Below are 20027 nucleotides of genomic sequence, written 5' to 3'. Positions count from 1 at the left end.
AGAACCACATTACACCACATCACACCACATCTGTTGTTAAAAAACACAATAATTAATGAAAAATTTGAATAGGTAAGTGCGACTGATTGAAAAATATTGCCATATAACACAATAATTTCTGTTATTGTGCCCTGCTCGTTGTCGCCACGCAGAGCTGTGCATCGACGAGATATACAAGTGACCGAAAGAGGGCGGTAAATCGCTCCTTTCGCTCTACCCAATGCTACCGTGCTTGTATAAATGTGCAAGCACCGCCATCTCATTCAGCAGTTGTTGCATCGACCCCGTTGGGTACAACACGCAACGCAAAGGCCTTCGAAAAGACCAAAAATATATTTTTCTTCCTCCTCTCTCCTGCTTTGAACCCTAGACGAAAACATGGTGAGTTCATGGGTTATTTTTTGTGCATATTTAAGGTGCTTGTGTTTTCGTTGCAGGGATAAAAACGAGCACGACGTCCTTATCTTGACTGACCTTCTGTAGTCGTGGATAAATGTAATATTTGGGTTGATTTTTTTAATAAATGGGGGTATGAATGCTTCTTAATTTCAGGTGAAGCAGGTTGTGATGCTGTGCGTGCGCGTGCGCGTGGGAGAGAACAATGAATGAGATGCGGAGAGAAGCTCAAAGTAGGCGTCCTGGTTTAATTAAAATAATGTTAATGTGTGTTTTTTTTAAAATAATAAATGTTGAAATGTTAGAAGATGAATCTGGCACCCCGCATACGATGTTGGGAGGCAGGGAAGGGCTTGGCTGGGTGGGGATGGATGGATGAATAATTAATTGTTGGGCTCATTATTAATTTAATGTTTTAATTTTTTTAATTAATTTAAGCTTTGTTGTATAGGTTTTAAGCAGGGATGAGTAAAACACGTCGAATAAACTGGATGTTTTTTTTTTCTCAAATAGATTTAATCTGATTGCCATGCATTTTGACGTTATGGAATTTCCATTACGTAAATTAACCTTGACATTAAATTTCAAGTTCGCCCCTCCCTTTAGTTTTTTTTGTTTCGTTTACTGTACAACGACGTAATTGTGCATCCTCGGTGGAGGAGAGCAAGTGGAATATTCCAGAACGAGAGCCTGCAACGCGCATGCGCGTCTCATTTGCATTTCCTTGCCGAAAGAGGAAAGTGTCCCATGAAAGACAAGCGATGGGGTACAAAAAAAGAAAAATGGACGAACAAAAGAGTGTTTTACCCCTGCATGGATGGGGAGGGGTTAAGTTATTGTGTCCACTGTGGTTTTTCATGCTGCAGGGTGGTGTCTCATGCTGCAATGCGTGTAGCAAACGACAGGGGACGCAGTAGAACATTTCAACACTGGCTGCAATTGATTGAAATAGGCAGCCAATTCTTTTGACGTGGAGGGTTGGCAGCGATTATCCCCTGACAGCTCCTCCCGGTTAAAATGGATATTCATGTCAATTGGTGTTTTTAATATTTAATTTATTCTTTTGCTAACTACCAAAGCGCATAATCTTGGGATGATTCACATCTGCGTGGGCTGCCAGTGAATGAGTGCAGGTTGGCTTTGTTTTAGGTAGAAGAGGGATGTTTTAAATAAACGACATTTGGGTTAACGGAAACATTCTTTCCCACACAGCGCGAGTGTATCTCCATCCACGTTGGTCAGGCTGGCGTCCAGATCGGCAATGCATGCTGGGAACTGTACTGCCTGGAGCACGGCATCCAGCCAGACGGGCAGATGCCCAGCGACAAGACACTTGGAGGTGGAGATGATTCCTTCAACACCTTCTTCAGTGAAACTGGGGCTGGAAAACACGTCCCCAGAGCCGTCTTTGTGGACCTGGAGCCCACCGTCATTGGTAAAATGATCATTCCTAGATGAAATTTAGTTATTTCTGGACCCGGTATGGCTAATTTCTATGTAATCTCCTCAGATGAGGTGCGCACTGGAACCTACCGCCAGCTCTTCCACCCCGAGCAGCTGATCACTGGCAAGGAGGACGCCGCCAACAACTATGCGCGTGGACACTACACCATTGGCAAAGAAATCATTGACCTGGTGCTGGATAGGATCCGTAAATTGGTAGGTATCGGTATCCGTTTTTTACCGATTCTACAAATTACGGTCATGCTTTTGCCCTGAGGGACCAAAAATGTTGTGCTAATGTTCTTTGTGTCTTCAGGCCGATCAGTGCACAGGCCTGCAGGGTTTCTTGGTGTTCCACAGTTTCGGAGGCGGCACCGGTTCAGGTTTCACCTCCCTGCTGATGGAGCGTCTGTCAGTGGACTACGGCAAGAAGTCCAAACTGGAGTTCTCCATCTACCCCGCCCCCCAAGTGTCCACCGCCGTGGTGGAGCCCTATAATTCCATCTTGACCACTCACACCACCCTAGAGCACTCCGACTGCGCCTTCATGGTGGACAACGAGGCCATCTACGACATCTGCCGCAGGAACCTCGACATCGAGCGCCCTACTTACACCAACCTGAACAGGCTGATCAGCCAGATCGTGTCCTCCATCACGGCCTCCCTGCGCTTCGACGGCGCCCTCAACGTGGATCTGACGGAGTTCCAGACCAACTTGGTGCCCTACCCCCGCATCCACTTCCCCCTGGCCACCTACGCCCCTGTCATTTCGGCCGAGAAGGCTTACCACGAGCAGCTCTCCGTGGCGGAGATCACCAACGCCTGCTTCGAGCCAGCCAATCAGATGGTCAAATGTGACCCTCGTCACGGCAAGTACATGGCCTGCTGCTTGCTCTTCCGTGGCGACGTGGTGCCCAAAGATGTCAACGCCGCCATCGCCACCATCAAAACCAAGCGCACCATCCAGTTCGTGGACTGGTGCCCCACCGGCTTCAAGGTGGGCATCAACTACCAGCCTCCTACCGTGGTTCCGGGTGGTGACCTGGCCAAGGTTCAGAGGGCCGTGTGCATGCTGAGCAACACCACCGCCATCGCCGAGGCCTGGGCCCGCCTGGACCACAAGTTCGACCTGATGTACGCCAAGCGCGCCTTCGTTCACTGGTACGTCGGCGAGGGCATGGAGGAGGGCGAGTTCTCCGAGGCCAGAGAAGACATGGCCGCCCTGGAGAAGGATTATGAGGAGGTTGGAGTGGATTCCATTGAGGGCGAAGGAGAGGAGGAAGGAGAAGAATATTAAAAGGCACAAGCAAACAGGAAATCTGAGTTTCTTATTTGTTCTTGTAGGCATTCCAGACAAGTGTCGGTCAGTCAGTTGCCAAATTGGCTGTTTGAAATTGTTACAAATGTTCAACTTGACTCCAAATAAAACTCCTGTAACAAGTGAAGTTGTCCTGTTTCGTTTTACGCATTACCAGTGCATGTTAATACACAAACATTTGAGTACCGCATGTGGTAGTCTATCTCTGTAAAATGTAGGTGGAAAGAGGAAAGGGGAAAAATTGCTCCCCTTCGGTTAGAACAAAGTGCATATATATATATATAAAATATGTGTATATATATACATATGTATATATATTAGATTAGATAATTTATTCATCTCGTATTCAGGAAATATAAGGCGCTTTTGTCAGACAAAAAAATGATGACTGAATCGAGGGTACGGCTTATATGCGCATAAAAACACGACATAAACGCAAGTTAACGCCGCCATGGCACAATGACGTCACAACTATATATATATAAATAATATATATATAAATTATATATATATATATTTATATATATATATATATATATATATATATATATATATATATATATATATATATGCGATACTTGGTGGTGGGACAGCTATATGGTGAACTTGAAGCCAATTGCTTCTTCTGCTGGCCAACACGCACCATACCACTTCGACAAGTTTGCGAGTCAGTATAAATCAGACACACACAATCCTGGTAATTATACTGTGATAGTTTAAAGGAAAATGGCCATAAATGCATCAAGCAAAGTTTAATGGAAAACACGAACGTGGTATTGATTCAATGGTTTGATTTGATAACTGCACCAAAATTTGTTGATCAGATACATAAATCAGGTATGATTCAGCTACATAGTTTGATTTACATATAGTTGATACATAAATTTAAGTTTGTTTTTTTGTTTTTTAAATGTCTTTAAAAAAAGTATAAAAAAGAGGGACCGAATGTGATATGCGGGTGCAATCTGGGGTCTCCCTTACACTACTCTGTCCTGCAACAGGGGGCGTTGGTCAACTACTCCTCGCCTGTTGAGGAACTTCCACAGCATGGATGTCTTGGAACTGGAACCACTAGGACCCCAGTCAGCTTGAAGGTCCTCGGCCGCCCTGATGTCCTCCTTCAGATGGTGGTAGGACTTCAGGCGTCTGTTAAGTAACATACATATATCATCAGTACTGTGAAACTTGAAATAGAAGTCGTATTCACTATTTAAGGCATACATATGTACTGTACCGTAAAGCTACTTTGCAGTCCCCTATGTTGTGTCTGCTTTTGCTAAACAATCATGCGTTTGCTTTTCCAATTTCTTTTGTGTGAAAAGTGAAATTGTAGAATATTTTCTGTTCAATGTTCCAATGTTTCATTTGGTTATGCATTAAAATTGATCTTTAAATGGACTCTGGAGACCCGGTGGGTGAGTGGATAGCACGTCGGCCTCAGGGTGGGGACCTGGGTTCAAATCCAGGTCGGTCCACCTGTGTGGAGTTTGTATCTTCTCCCCAGGCCTGCGTGGGTTTTCTCCAGGTATTCCGGTTTCTTCCCACATTCCAAAGACATGCATACTAGCCTAATTGGCTCCTGGGTATGGGTGAGTGTGAATGTTTTTTTTGTCTCCTTGTGCCCTGTGATTGGCTGGCCACCAATTCAGGGTGTCCCCCACCTCTGGCCCGAAGACAGCTGGGATAGGCTCCAGCACCCTCCGTGGCCTTATTGAGGGTAAAGGGGTTCAGAAATGGACCCCCTCAAAACAAACCACCAGCGATGCTTATTTAGTGTAACTATAGTGTGTAGGCACACCCTGCTGGACTGCTGAAATAATGCAGTTTTGGGGCATGTGGCTAATCTAATGGATCAAATGTGTATGAATAGCACGATTAGTTTGGAATATTACAAAATTGAATTCATCATTTTGCGAGAAGAACCTAAATTGTGTAAACTCATTCAGTGATCAGACTTTCTGGTGCCTACCTAATATACTATTTCATGCAGGAAAACCAGAATATATATTTTTTAATTTGCCATCCACCAACTACAACACAGGTGTCAAAGTGGCGGCCCGGGAGCCAAATCTGGCCCGGCGCATCATTTTGTGCGGCCCGAGAAATTAAATCATGAGTGCCGACTTTCTGTTTTAGGATTAAATTCAAATGAAGATTATAGATGTATATTATATTTCGTGATTTTCCCCATTATGTAAATCAATAATTGCAATTTTTAAGCCATTTTTTTCTTTTTGTGTTTTTAGTTGAAAAAGCATTTTGTAAAATCTAGATACATGAAAATATTTTCTGTTTTCCACTTTAACATTGAATATAATTTAAAAATATTTTTTTTCCTTTTTAAATGAAAAACAAATGAATAAAAGAAATTTCCCTTACTAAGAAAAAAAACGTTTACAACTTAAACTACAATTTCCCACAATCCCGTTTGTGTAGATAAAAAAGAATAAAACGTCATTTACTTGTAAGAAAAGGCCACCACTGCGATACACAAAACGAGCAGAATGACACCCATCACAGTAGCGACAACGCTGGAGGTCGCCAGCCCAGAGCCTGAAACAAAAACAGGGGTTGTGTGAATTTTCAAGAAAGACTGACATTGAGCCACCGCGCTCATAGAACTACTTACTCATGTCAATGTTGACTTTGGCGCTCGTCACGGCCAAGCTAACGTCATTGGCCATGGACACGTTGATGCAGTAGACCCCCGAGCTGTTGAAGAAGTGGTGCAACACCATCTGGCACTCTTTGGAGGGCTCCACCATGTTGCATGAAGCGTGAAGGGGCTTCAAGCACTCTGCATCCAGAATCACGCTGCACACCTGTTTAGGGAAGCTGGGTGAGCGAGAGAGACACCTCAGTTATTAAGTCAATTTCATATTAAAAAAAACAAATGTGAATTGTTTGTGTTCTCCCCATGCTCGCGTGGTTTTACTCTGGGTAGTCGCCCACATTCTAAAGGTTTGCATGGTATCTTAATTGAAATCTTTAAATTGTGCATTCAGTCTAATATACAGTAATCCGGCATGGTTAGCGCGTGGGCCTAACAGCTCTGGGGTCCTGGGTTCAAATCCAGGTCATGTCCACCTGTGTGGAGTTTGCATGTTCTCCCCGGGCCTGCGTGGGTTTCCTCCGGGTACTCCGGTTTCCTCCCACATTCCAAAGACATGCATGGTAGGCTGATTGAACACTCTAAATTACTCCTAGGTATGGGTGGGAGTGTGCATGGTTGTCGTTTGTCTCCTTGTGCCCTGCGATCGGTTGGCCACCGATTCAGGGTGTCCCCTGCCTCTGGCCCGAAGTCAGCTGCGATAGGCTCCAGCACCCCCCGTGACTCTAATGAGGATAAAGCGGTTCAGAAAATGAGATGAGATGAGAGGGATACAGTAATCCCTCGAATTTCGCGGATAAGGTAGACCAGACATGGTCGTGATAATGGAAAATCATCAAAGTAGGGTCACCCCTAATATTACTAATACCATATACTACAGTAATCCCTCGAATATCGCGGCTTCAACTTTCGCGGCTTCACTACATCGCAGATTTTTTTCTGGGGGGAATTTTTTTTATTAAATATTTTTACATAAGTTCATAACAATGTGAAAATCCACGCTGAAACTCGCAAGCGGAAGCCACTCCCCTGTCCTCTGCTTGCTACCAGGACTCAGCACTGAAGTAAAAAAAAAAATATATATATTTTTAAATAGGGGTGACCCTACTTCGCGGTTTTTCTTTTATCGTGGCCATGTCTGGTCTACATTAACCGTGATAATCGAGGGATTACTGTTCTATGATTGAGTATCAATGGTTGTAACTTGCTTGCGCATTGGAATACGCTGCCTGTGTTTTGATTGGCTGTGCCCAGAGATATGAAAAATGGATGCATGGATTTTTAATGAAGTGGAAGGGTTCTAGACAGAAATTCTATTCACCTTCCCTGGCAGGTTACAGTGAGATCAATGGCATTGTGATTTATTCCTGGTGTTTCCACGACACTGTTGTCCATTTGTACAATTTCGACTCTCTCAATAGCCTCTGAAAAAGTAAAGAAAACAACGTAAAGACAAAATGATCATTTTAGGAGAGCTTTAATATGTCCGCAACGATGAACAACCCACCAACCACTTTAATGTCCGCGCAGTAGGAGCCATATCGATATGTGACGCAGTCATCATCAGTCAGGTTGGCCTTTATTTCCCTTTTGGCGACGAGGACCGCGGCACCTTGACCTCTCGGTCCCCAGGGCCGCTTTAGAACTGCAGAAGGAACATTTTGACTCCATCAAAATGGTCAACCTCAGTCCCCATCCTTGATTTTACACGACCACATGAAAATGTCTGCCGCCATCTTTACCTTCCGTTGCTGTATCAGTGCCTGCCTCTTTGCTCAAGGTGTTGGAGGCAGGGTCATAAATGGCAGGGAGGGGAGTCTTGGCTGCCGGAGCCCCTTCCTGGGCAGGTTGAGCACTCGAGTTCTCGTCTTCGCCGTTGTCCTCCTCCGTGTCGGAAAACGCGTTGCCTTTCACGCCAGTTACTTTGCCGGAAGTCAGAGGAGGGACCAGAGAAGCTATGGCAGGACGGGATGGACATGATTCATGACGTTAGCTGAATCCATATTCACGTCAGTTCGTCATGTATACAGTGGTACCTCGTGGTACGACGAAAATTTCGATCGAATAATTTGCCCGCGATACGATCAAATTTTTGAGATGCGACCAATCCAGGTGGCCATGACATGAGAGGCTGTTTATCATTGTAGCAAACTGTCTTTTTTGCCGCATCTCTTTCGTGTATAACTACTATATCTACGAGGACTGAACGATTTATTCTGACGAGTTTCGACCAGGAAACGCACAACGTGCATGCGTGGGCAAAAAGAGGGCTTTCTGGGTAATCAAGTATACTCGTGCACACAACACCCATAGGCAATGGCACCCGCGATAGCTCATTCAAGATTATTTCTTGTTGGCAAGTGGTCGTGCGTTATCCTATTGTGAGGACATTTGTGTGCATCATTTTCGGAATATTTTGAAGGAAATACAAGAGCAAATAGTCCATCAATAGCGAACGTGAGGGTGGAGGCGTGGCAAACCGCTAACCCGGAAAACGAAGGTAACAAAAGATTAAAACAAAATTAGAATTCAGTTTTGTGTAAAGTTACATTAAACGTATGTTTGAGTGTGTCTGTATATATTTATCCAAGTTAATTTAAATTTGTTTGTTCGTTTACGAGTGCCGTGGATAAAGTCCCCCGAACAGCCCCCCCCTCCGCCTCCGTGTGTTTTGTTGTCTCTACCCTCCGCGAAAGGTGTCTAATTTTACTTCTATTAAACACATTTTATTACTATTAAACCACTCGTTATTTATTACTTTGTCAATATATGGCGAATTAGAAGAAATAAAAAAAAGTTTTCCAATCCAATATCCTGTTTTTGGTGTTTTTTCTGAGGGTTGGAACAAAATAATTTGTTTTCAATTCATTTCAATGGGAAACGTTCGCTCGAGTTACGAAAAGCTCGACATACGATCTCAGTCTCGGAACGGATTACGATCGTATGTCGAGGTACCACTGTACAGACAACGGCGTACCCAAGGTTTCCCTGTGAGTGGGTATCCCAGCGGTTTTGGTTGTGCTCTCCACCGGAGGCTTGCAAGTCTCGTCTGGGATCACCGCCTGAACCACCACCCGAGGCCTGAACGAGCCGGAGGCGACGTAAGTGTGAGTGACGGTCAGTTCTCTGGATATCAGGGCCCCGCTGCCGTCCCCAAAGTCCCAGTTGAAGGTGATGTCGGCTTGGCTCAGGAACTGGCTGGGGTCGTGCAGGCTAACGCTAAAGGCGATGGCCCTGTTCAGGACAAAGCTCAGGTCACTGGCCAGGACGTCGTCCACTTGGTCCAGCGAGACAGCAAATGGGATTTGATCTGTGGAGTGGAAATAAGAATGATAATGTATTACTCCCCTCGTAGGGGGATGCTCATTCAAAATACCCGAATGAAAACATGCATGCAAGCAATGGACCACGATTACAGTCCGGCCTCTCAGATTAATGGGGTACAACCACAAATTGAAAATCCACAAATAATCGGTGCCTTTTAAAATGGAAAATGTTTTTCCCCCATGCACAAAGAAACTGAAAGAAATGCAAAAATGATTTTTTGAAAAAAGAGAATCATAATCCATTTGACTTTCCTACCAGTGATGGAGAACTGAGAGGAGGCATAACCCAGAGGAATGAACTTCTCTTTGCTCCGGTAGTGGTAGATGACAATGTCCATGGAGTAAGAGCCCAGTGGGATGTCGGCTGTGTTGATGGTCAGGCTGGACGAAGGACCGTCTGCTACTTGCCAGTATTGACCTGCCCAGATTGCATCATTTGTTTTGTTTTTCATCCATAAAAGCATGGCTTGATTAGTAAGTGACCTTTCCAAAACACCACTGACACCCTACTACCGCATGTGAACTATATAATAGTAGTAAGAAAAAGACTTGAGTTACCCCAAGTCTTCCAGACAAACACATAGTTGGGCTTTTTGTCCTTCTTGATTGGCGTCCCATCGGGAAAAAACGCTTCCCAGTCTGTCTTCCGAGTAGGGAAAACTTGCTGTGATGCCGAATATTTGGTTCCTGGACGAGGAAACGAATGCGTGAGGAGTTCAGATATTGGTCGAGACTTATTTCTTTGTATAAAGGACCGAAAATCCACAGCAAAAAATGGTGTGTGTAAGTATCGGGCATGTACATTCATGTGTTACCATTGACGACGCAGTCCTGTGCCCAAACCACATCACCGTCAGCGTGTACTTTTTGGGTGTGTGGGAATTCCAAGTCGATGGTGAAAGTCACTTTGGCTCCGGTCAGGGTCGGGGAATCGTTGGCGACGTTGAACGTCACTTTTCCACCTGTCCAAAGCCCAGATAGAACATTGAAATTTCATGGACAAAACAACCCAGAATGCTCTCCGGTCAGTAAAAAAAAAACATATACAGTAATCCCTCGTTTATTGCGGTTGATGTAGACCAGACATGGCCGGGATAAACGAAAAACCACGAAGTAGGTTCACCCCAATTTAATTATTATTATTCTTTTTTTTACTTCAGTGCTGAGTTCAAGTAGCAAGCGAAGTAAAGGAGAGTGGCTTCCGCTTGCCAATTTCAGCACGGATTTTCACATTCTTATGGTGTTCCAGAACTGATGGCGAGTGAAGCGATTTTTGGGCTCTAAAATCAATATAAAAAAAAACAAAAAACAAAAGGGAAATATTTTGTTTAGGAATGGAACTTTACTAAACCCCAGAAAGGTTATAGTTCAAAGTCTGACCAAACATTACCTTGGATAACTTGGTGCGAGACATCACTATGCAATACAACATTTCAAAACATATGTTTAGTTTTTTGCTTGATTTGGTGGCGGAAGAATAACTAAATATGAGCTAGACTTGTCTACCACACAATTTTACAGTGGGCAACTATTATCAACAGTCTAATCTCACCCAATATCTCTGTTATAATGTTTTTTTTATAATAATAGACATAAATCTGTTTAATAGTGCCTGAAAGTGCCCTCACATCCCTCAATCCTTCTCATGTGACACTCAGCTGTGTTTAATTTGAATGCAGATTAAAAAGTCACAGGGTTGAATTTTCAATAAAAAAACTAAATTGTCCATAGTTTTCTGCAAATAATATATATATATTTTTTTACAATTTTTTATATTTTAATCATTAAATCTTGGTGCCGGTTATATACGAAAATACTGTGAATTAATTCATCACATCATTTCCCTAACTTATGTTATTGATTAAAATATGTTATATATATAATATATCATATTAAATATAAATCTCAAATATCATATATCATATTTATAATATCATTTTGAAAATGCATCTTTTCTACTTACTTGCCACAGTGTGAGAAGCAACCAGCAGCAGTGAAAGCAGCACGAGGGACCTCTCCATCATCTTCCTTCTTGCCAAATATCCCTTTAGTGGGCAGCTGGCAACAGGAGAAAGGCTTTATAAACTCCCTCCTGTGTCAGGACTCCCTGCATGAGCACACGCACACACACACAGGCACACACGCGGTAAGAGGGGTATCTGGATTGATTGTGCAGTTTTGAGAACACGCAAAAATTTGCACATGTAGCACGATCACGTGGACAAAGATTTAGGCTGTCTTCACGCATGAACTTGACGACTTCTCTAGTAGTATGTTAAATCGCGGGTACTCTTGCAACATGGCAGTATTCATTCATTTCCCCTACCGCCTATTCTCACAAGAGTTGTGGGGGTGCTGGAGCCTATCCCTGTCAACGGGGGACACCCTGAATTGGTTGCCGGTTAATCGCGGGGCACAATGAGATGGCATCCATTCACGTTTCAATTCATACTAAGGGAGAATTTCAGGGAAAGTGTTCAATAGTCTGCTATGCATGCTTTTACGATGTGGGAGGAAGCGGGAGCACCCGGAGAAAACCCACATTGGCATGGGGAGAAGATGTATAAATACATGATTGTATTTGTGCATGAATGCAAGCCTTAAAAGTATGGCTTTGAAGGAAACCTGCTAGCAGATCATCAGATATCTTGAATTAGGGGTATTAGTACCAATTCAAGAACTCATGTGCTTTGGAAATGCCACACAAGTGCTGCATTAAATCTCAAGCCACCTGACTCCATTTGGAAAGTGGGGATCGTAGATAATATGATAATAGTATGACGTGATGCTGAATTCCTCGTGTCGGAGTTGCGTTTCACACCAAAGCTTGAAATCTAAAGACAGCTGCTAACGTGTCTTAAGATGCAGTATATTAAAGAAGAAACAGCGTTTTTTTGTTTTGTTTGTATGTTACTAGAACAATGGATCACACATGCAACTGCAAGGCTGCGATTTGCTTTAAAAAATGGAAGGAATGCAACATTAAGGAGGATTATGGAAGCACTTGTGACTCCCTAAATTCATCCGGCTTTGTCCTTCCAGGCCGCCAATTCTAAAGTCACTTTGTTCTAAGAGTTTTTGTACTACTATCATGCACGTAACACTAACATGTCCTTTCATAAAACGGCAAAAGGACAATGTCGGCATTCATAGAAACTTGGAATTTTCAATCACTAAATTAAAGCATCAAATTCTCAATTTACGAATCACGCAGAATGAAAAAAAAATCAACCTCAGTATCCAAATGGTTACGCAAGACAAAAAGTGCAGTAGTCGCTGTTAATTCTGCCCTGAAAGAGATAAATTACAGGAAATAGACTCAATGTGTTGTCTATAATCCTTATAAAGCATGATTTATGGGTATGTGAGTGTGTGTGTGTGTATGTTAAGATTATCTAGCTACATTTGTCCAAACCGTGCAACGTAGAGAGTTGATTTTTTTTTATTGTGGCCAGAAACGGCTGTCGGATCCTAATAGATTCTAAATGATTTCATTTCTTCACCTTCTCTAAGTGTGTAAACTCAATCTTTTATTCGTTAAACACCCATTTTTTAAAAGATATTTTTTTTAATAGCGCAACAATTGTCTTTTGGTTCTAAACAAGCCGGGCCCTCCTGCTTGTGTACAAATAGTTGGGTGTCTGCCATCCCATTAAGGGTGGGCTTCAACAACCAAGTAAACACTTTAAATGATCTTTAATTGTGTAATTATTTTTAAATTAGAGAATGTGACAGGCCATTGTATATTTATTTCCACAATCCTTTTGCTGTTTTGACTTTCATGGGCAGACCACCATTTTTTTATTATTATTTTTAAATCAGTCACGTTATATTAACACAATTCACTGTACGATGGCCAAACACAACATTGTGACTTTAATAGAGTAAAGCTCAGTTTTGGAAGATTAAGTCATAAATGTTGCATGTTCTTACGATGCATACAAAATAATACACCAGTGTTTTTTTAACTTGCATAATATTTGCCCACATACAAGATCAGAGAGTGAGTGCATAATGTATTTACCGTCAAAAGCTACTTATTAAATTACTTTAACTCATTCAACATCCAATCTGGTTGAACTATAGTGCTTACCAGCAATCATTTGCAGTCAATTAATGAATCGGTGTTGTGCAAACATAATTTTATTAGAATTTAGGCCTGTATATTTTAATAACCTAATGTGTTCCCTTTTGAAATTCTTCCATTATAATACTCAAATATATCCAAAAGGGTCAATTAGTTTAAGTACGTTGGGCTAGCCTCATGTGCAGAATTATATAAAACAAGCACTTTCAATCCAAGAGTGTTTTTATCGATTTTTAGCTCTGCAGTTGAGATGACTTGGAATAAGACCTGCATGCAATGTTTGTCTCTGTATTGTTCTATTAAAAAGCAGAGGATTATTGGTATGGCTGGTTTGTGTGTACCGGAAAAAATGACCTAAAGTTGCACTTTTTGACCTTAAAAATGTGACTCCCGGTGAGAAAAAAATGTTTTTTTGAAAAACTGGGGCCCAAATTAAAAAATCCAGCGCGGTAACATCCTAGAGCTGTACATTTGCCATTTTTTTTGTTCAAAACCGCATTCAAATCATATGTACAGTGTTGCCTCCATTTTGTCCGATGTTAACAGCCAAACACACTAACGCGCACACACAAACATTCTCAGAAATAGTATAATATGTATAAATAGATAAATAACCTACATTGGATTGAATCATATTTTGCCCCATTTGGGCTCATCCAGGTCAATTAGGACAAAATACTAATTAAAAACTCATACCAAAGCTTAATACATTCGGTATAAATGTATAAGACTCCAAAATTGCATTTTTCCAAATGTAGCAACCCAATTCTATGATTTTCACGTTTTACCCTCCGATACACTAGGAGGCAGCATGGAAGTGCCTGTTTAAATTACGAAACAGAACAAACTGTTTGTCCCACCGGCGTTTTATTTAGCCTCAGAAGGTCGTCAGCAGCCGGTCGCTTTTGGGCAACAAACGAATAAACCGTCCCCGACAACTCCTCCGTAGTTTAGGAGTAGCGACGATGTGAGGACGCGAGTGATGATTTGGCTTTATGTCGCGCTAATCGGGATTCCTACGATAACTCGCTAGCCGGCTAATGTTACCGCTAGCATTTTTGGTTCCAATTCTGACACGTATTACCTCCGCGCGGGCTCCTTTTCCTTCTCATTTGCCTGTTCCGGTTGCCTGATTGCACCCCGACGCCTAGCTTCAGTTTTGATGGCAACCGCGACCACGGCCCGGAGGCTGCCAATGGGTGTGCGGACTTTTAGCGACTACCTCCAGGTTGCCATCGTAGGCTCTCCGCGGTGCTGCCGTCCGGCGGTGTCCCGACTAAGTACGCGACAAAGTATCAGGTGAGAGCCGCCAACAATCATCATTCGACTGTGAGTGTCGCTTTTTTACGGGTACTTTTTGTTAACGATGGTAGGCTTTAGTCCCATTGACGCCTATAAATGTCCAATCTATTTGAACGGCAGCGATCAAATTCTCGTCAGGGCGGCCAATGTGTAGTTTATGAGTAGCAAGTTTCCTTAGTTTTAGTTTTGTTAGGGTTAATATGGCAAATTTACTATGGTTTTGGGGGATTTAACAAGTTTGGTAAACAATGGTGGTGTAATGTTACACTAAATTTGGAAGAATGCAATAATACAGTCATACCTCTACTTACGAACGCTTCTTGGTACGAATTTTTCAGGTTAATGCATTTCCTTATCTGTTATTTTATTTTGAAAATATTGTCACGTTGATTTTCACTTTAGAATCTCGCTACCCTCTACTGGGCTATCATATCATGGCTCTCATTCTATCTCATAATGACAATAAAAGCATTCAATTCAATTGGCTGTCTCACAACAACCACTATCCATGTTTCTCTTAAATAACTTTCCACGTCAACTAAATGCTCATTAATTCAGTTCATTATTAATGATTACAAATCCCCTTATTAAGCGATTAAAAACCGTACAAATGGAACGTGGCACATATTTTCGCACACACGGGGCACGCGCAAAATTTTAAAATGTAGTACTACAAAGTGGATGGCTTTCGGCCATGGTAGAACGGGCTCTTGCCGCCATCTGGCGGACAAACGCCAGCATCACATCTCCTATTATAACGGCCGTGTTGGGAACTATTTCAGCGGCACAGAGCACATTTTCATATGCTTTATTTATTTTATAACATTAATAAATAATTTCCTTTTAATTTTCTCATTTTTGTATTTTTCCTCACATCTTTCATACAAAATTGGGACACTGACCAATTTTAAAGGGTTTAGTTTAGTGTGAGGACTGTGGAACGAATGAGAGAATTTACATATAAAGTACAACTCCACTTACGTAAGTTTCAAGTTACGAAAAAAGTTCTGGAACCAATTAATTTCGTAAGTAGAGGTACGACTGTATAACCCTTTGTAGTATATTTTCCATGACGTCATTGCACGAAAGGCCCTTTCCAAAATACCTTCGACAGTGAGATATTTCTAGCCACATCTTGGCTGCTGGAGGTCAGCCACCAGAAACCACGTTCCAACATCACGTGACGCAGAAGCGCTGGTCCTGTGAGAAAACACCAGCAGCAGAGCGCCAAATTTGTTTTGTGCCCTATTGTCAACCGCGGGAGGCCGGCCGGCCGGACGGCATCAACACACCTGTTGGCTTTTCCGTGCTCACGAGGTCTCTCGTACCCTGGCAGGCATTTGTCCTCGTGTGGCATTTTGATGACCAGATCTCCCAAGGTGCTTTGCCTTCACGACTGGGACGCCATGGCCAGTTTTTCTGCGAGCAGGAACTTCATCAGTCTCACCAACAAAAGGAAGGAGTACTCGGAGCGCAGGATACTCGGGTATTGTAATGGCCGCCGCCCAGAATCTATTTATTTATGAGCATTAGAATTATTGTAAGTCTTTCAGACCAGGCCATTATGTAAAATAAATCTGGTCTCTTGATAGGACCAATAATCTTTTTTTTTTAGGTCGATCTGGTATTTAAAAAAAAAAAATCAAACATAACATAGAAATTGGCAATTTTGAACAGTTTCTCAAACCAATGTATTCTAATCTATTTGAGAAAATCTGGAACACCCAAGTCCCCATACCATAATAATTTCTACATATTTTGCATAAAGATTTAAAAAAAAAAAACTTTTTTGGGCACCTGTTGTCTTGTCAATGGAAATCACCATTAAAGCGCAAACAAAAATGACCTGAACAATATCAACACATGTCCACTGCTAAAAAGTTTTATCAACATATGGTTCCTTTTCTACAAATTTAATAAAGCCTGTGCTTTTCTGCTAAATGCTGCCTTCCAGTGGCCAATGTGTGCACTCGATTGTTGAGGGAATTTCAAATATTTCTGCTATTTCTATTTATTTCTTATGTTATGATTTAATGCAATACATAATTTGAATAGCTTATTACGATCAAAGCACTGTAATAAAGTTTAGCAGCTTGCAAAAAAGCCTTAAACATCGACAACCTATTTTTTTAATTTAATTTAAAAAGTTGCGGCCTTCGAAAGTGACAATGGCCGAACTATTAAGTTAACTCTTTGTTTTATTTTGACGTGGATGGACCTCCAATCGGATTGGACCCATTCAAACATCGACCAGTGGCAAACTAATTTCACTATGTTTCATCTTAAATAGCCACCTGATTGGATATCTACAGTAATCCCCCGTATATCACGGTTAATGTAGATCAGACATTTTATGAACTTAAAAATCTTTTTTAAAATAATAAATAGCGGGAAAAAACGTGATAAATGAAGACGCGATAATCGAGGGATTACTGTAATTGTCAAAAGTGCTAAAAAGCGAAAACGGACTTGGACACAAGTTCAAAAATGAAAAAAATACAAAAACTCACCCCATGCTTGGCAGGTTTTCCATGCAGGAAATGTACGACGTGGTGGCCAACGTGGACGACTACAAGCTGTTCGTCCCGTGGTGCAAGAAGTCTCAGACGGTGGCCAAGCGGGCGGGCCACTGCAAAGCCCAGCTGGAGGTGGGCTTCCCGCCCGTGGTGGAGCGCTACACGTCCATGATCAGCAGCGTGCGCCCTCACCTGGTCAAGGTTAGTTCCCAAGCATCCTGGCTTAGGCCAACGGCAATAACCCGGCTCCCGCGTTTCAGGCCGTGTGCACGGACGGAAAGCTCTTCAACCACCTGGAGACCATTTGGCGCTTCAGCCCCGGAATTCCCGGATACCCTCGCACCTGCACCGTGGACTTCTCCGTAAGTCGCCGCTCCCGACGCCTTCCATTCGGCACCCGGCACCTCCCATTCCTTCTCCTCGCCAGATATCCTTCGAGTTCCGCTCCCTGCTGCACTCGCAGCTGGCCGCCATGTTCTTCGACGAGGTGGTCAAGCAGAACGTGGCCGCCTTCGAGCGACGCGCCTGCAAGCTGTACGGCCCGGAGACCCGTATCCCGCGAGAGCTCATGTTCCACGAAGTCCACCAGACGTGATGGCCGCCCCGGCCCCCCCTTACATGAAGCCGCTGCCCGCTCCAGACCCCCGCGCCCCATCTACCTCCCTCGAGAGACATCATCCAGCTAGTTGGTGAATGAACAAAGGCAAAAAAAAGTCGACTAAATTAACCACCTGGCACATGCTTATTATTTTATTCGTATTTTTTTTAAGATAGTCCCTGGTTTCACTGTGACCTCAAACTTTTCAGCCTATCCCACCTCCGTCAATTTAAATTCATTTGACGCACAGCTCGCGTAAAAGATTAACCTAAAGTGCGCCACATTTGTAACAGTTTGGCATAATTAAACAACACATCCACCCATTGATCAATTTTAGTAATAAAGTTTTAAGTCGCATCAGCCAATGAATACACACTGAAGAGGGGAAAAAAATAAGAGTTGTATTTTTGGGAGTGCAATTTGTTTTTTTTTATCAGAAACCAAGAACAAATTAGTGTAACAATAGTAAAATTGAGAACAGACTAAATAGGCACAAGGTCATTTTTTTTCCCTCCGAATAACTACACCGCCTAAAAAAAAACAGGACAGCCAATCTAATCATTAAAATAGATTGGACGTCTATTGCCGTCATAACCAAAGAGTGAAGCAACGTGAGGTCACCCCAAAAATATTTGTGCAAAATACACACAAGTTGCATTTATCTAAAATAATATTTTTTGAAGTTCAGGTTTTTGTTTAAGAAAAAAAAATCTTCAATTATTTTTTTAATTCAATACTATTTAAGCCACTCACCTTTCTCCAAAGTTGATCAATCCTTCAGTTAATTTTATTTGATGTAAAATTATATATTTTTCTTACAGCCATTGCAAAATATGTGCAGGCAACACTACTGCTTGAATTGGGTGGGGGGTGCAAAATATTGTCCCGTGGGTTGCAATTTGAGACCCCTTTCCTATATGAATATAATAAAAAAAATTGAAAGAAAAGCGTTCATATCTAATGAATGGCTTTCTCGGTGGTGTCAGTCGATGGCGCATTTTAGGTAGATCTCAAACTTTTTGTGAGTCGTGTTTCAGCTTTGCTGCAATTTAGTGTGGGCTTGATTATTTATTTAGGAATTTTACAGCTTTTTAGAGGGAGTTTAATGTGCCATGTTTGGGACAATAGTGTGGAATGGTTGAATTAAAAGGGAGAAAAGGTTTTCTTTCTGCACTTTGAAATTGCCTGCCGTCGTGTTGTGTGACATTTGCATGCGTGTGTGTGTGTGTGCACGTTTTGTAGCCCAGCAGTGTACTGAACGAACGCTACCCTCAGTCCGATGCAACAATGTATATTTGCAGACTGCTTGCTTTTAGGGGTTATTCTCCATATTAAGTGAGATTGACACCTATGAAAAAGAGGCATCTTAAATTGAAAGTTGGTCTTTTTGTTTTTAACCGCATTAAAAATGAAGGCATTCTTTTTTGGTCATTTTTAATCTGATTAGAAATAAGTAGGTTTATCCATTCCCTTTTTTAAACCCACATTTTCTTTTTTTATCCGATTAAAAACCAAACTTCTTCTGCTTTTCATGTACTATATACAAAAATGTATACGAGACTTCAGAATGCTTATCCAAAATCTTACGTATAAACCATGAAGATACAATTTTTGAATTGGAAAGGAGGAAAACTATTAAAGGCCTGTTTATTTTTTTAATGAATTCTGATTATTTCAAGCACTATTTTGCCAATTTTGTCCTGCAATTACTTTCATGAAAAAAGAATATAATAAAAAGGCAGAAATTCCCAATATAACATTGGTTAAGCACACATTGGTGCACAAATGAACTTTTCAATCTTACATGGCATTTAGAAACATACTTAAGGTTTTTGTTTTGCATCATCGACGTAAACTTCCTGTTGGGCTATAAAATTTGTTCAGCTTTCTTGTTTTTATTTCTGCACATTAGATATAACTCATATTGGTGTTGCTTCCACATTGATTGTACAGCAAAACATTGACTGATGTTACCAAAAGACTGAATCCTTTTTGACAGGTGATAGAAAAACATGGCCTATTTTAAGTGGCAACGTTAACCAATCAGAAACTTAGGAGGTAAAAATGTCATTGTGTCAAGAGTTTTTTTTCTGTCTTATCTACACTCGCAAGCAGGTAATGATTTCAAATATTTGTTATTTTACACAAGTGTACATTTGGAGCCAAAAATGTAAATAAATATAGTTCATTATTTCCAATGTCTTGCTTTAGTCATTCTTTCATCCGGACGTTGTCCTCCATTTCATGTATAAATGATGATTAAAAAAAAAAAAAAATATTAAACCCTGACAGGCCCCTCCTAACTCATTGGCTGCCATTGATGGCACTAGACGTCCAATCCATTTTGACGAGGAAGGCAGGGCGAATATACGTTCACTTCTCGCCGAGCTTCCTAGGTTAAATAAATTGGACGTCTATCAGCATGCAATT

At 41.8% G+C, this 20027-nt stretch overlaps 3 protein-coding genes across 3 annotated transcripts; 2 read left to right on the top strand and 1 right to left on the bottom strand.

Moving 5' to 3' along the window:
• Positions 1–222: 222 nt before the first annotated feature.
• LOC144083238 (tubulin alpha-1B chain) lies at positions 223–3280 on the top strand. The gene is made up of 4 exons (XM_077610876.1): positions 223–381; positions 1609–1831; positions 1907–2055; positions 2156–3280. The coding sequence occupies exons 1-4, from the start codon at positions 379–381 to the stop codon at positions 3134–3136; spliced, it is 1356 nt and encodes a 451-aa protein (XP_077467002.1). The 5' UTR covers positions 223–378; the 3' UTR covers positions 3137–3280.
• A 614-nt stretch (positions 3281–3894) lies between these two features.
• pmelb (premelanosome protein b) lies at positions 3895–11118 on the bottom strand. Its single transcript, XM_077607970.1, has 11 exons — positions 11058–11118; positions 9910–10059; positions 9653–9781; positions 9351–9512; positions 8746–9078; positions 7511–7723; positions 7276–7413; positions 7090–7192; positions 5787–5992; positions 5620–5710; positions 3895–4303 (listed from the first exon to the last, which is right to left on the bottom strand). The coding sequence occupies exons 1-11, from the start codon at positions 11116–11118 to the stop codon at positions 4135–4137; spliced, it is 1755 nt and encodes a 584-aa protein (XP_077464096.1). The 3' UTR covers positions 3895–4134.
• A 2875-nt stretch (positions 11119–13993) lies between these two features.
• Positions 13994–19790, top strand: coq10a (coenzyme Q10A). The gene is made up of 5 exons (XM_077610860.1): positions 13994–14480; positions 15820–15969; positions 17008–17200; positions 17260–17361; positions 17427–19790. Exons 1-5 carry the CDS (start codon positions 14344–14346, stop codon positions 17592–17594), a joined length of 750 nt encoding a protein of 249 aa, XP_077466986.1. The 5' UTR covers positions 13994–14343; the 3' UTR covers positions 17595–19790.
• Positions 19791–20027: the final 237 nt, after the last annotated feature.

The sequence above is a fragment of the Stigmatopora argus genome, chromosome 1 (genome assembly GCF_051989625.1).
Source record: "Stigmatopora argus isolate UIUO_Sarg chromosome 1, RoL_Sarg_1.0, whole genome shotgun sequence".
NCBI classification, from domain to species: domain Eukaryota; kingdom Metazoa; phylum Chordata; class Actinopteri; order Syngnathiformes; family Syngnathidae; genus Stigmatopora; species Stigmatopora argus.
Note: the sequence above shows the minus strand (reverse complement) of the source record. Positions and strands in the feature narration are given on the sequence as shown.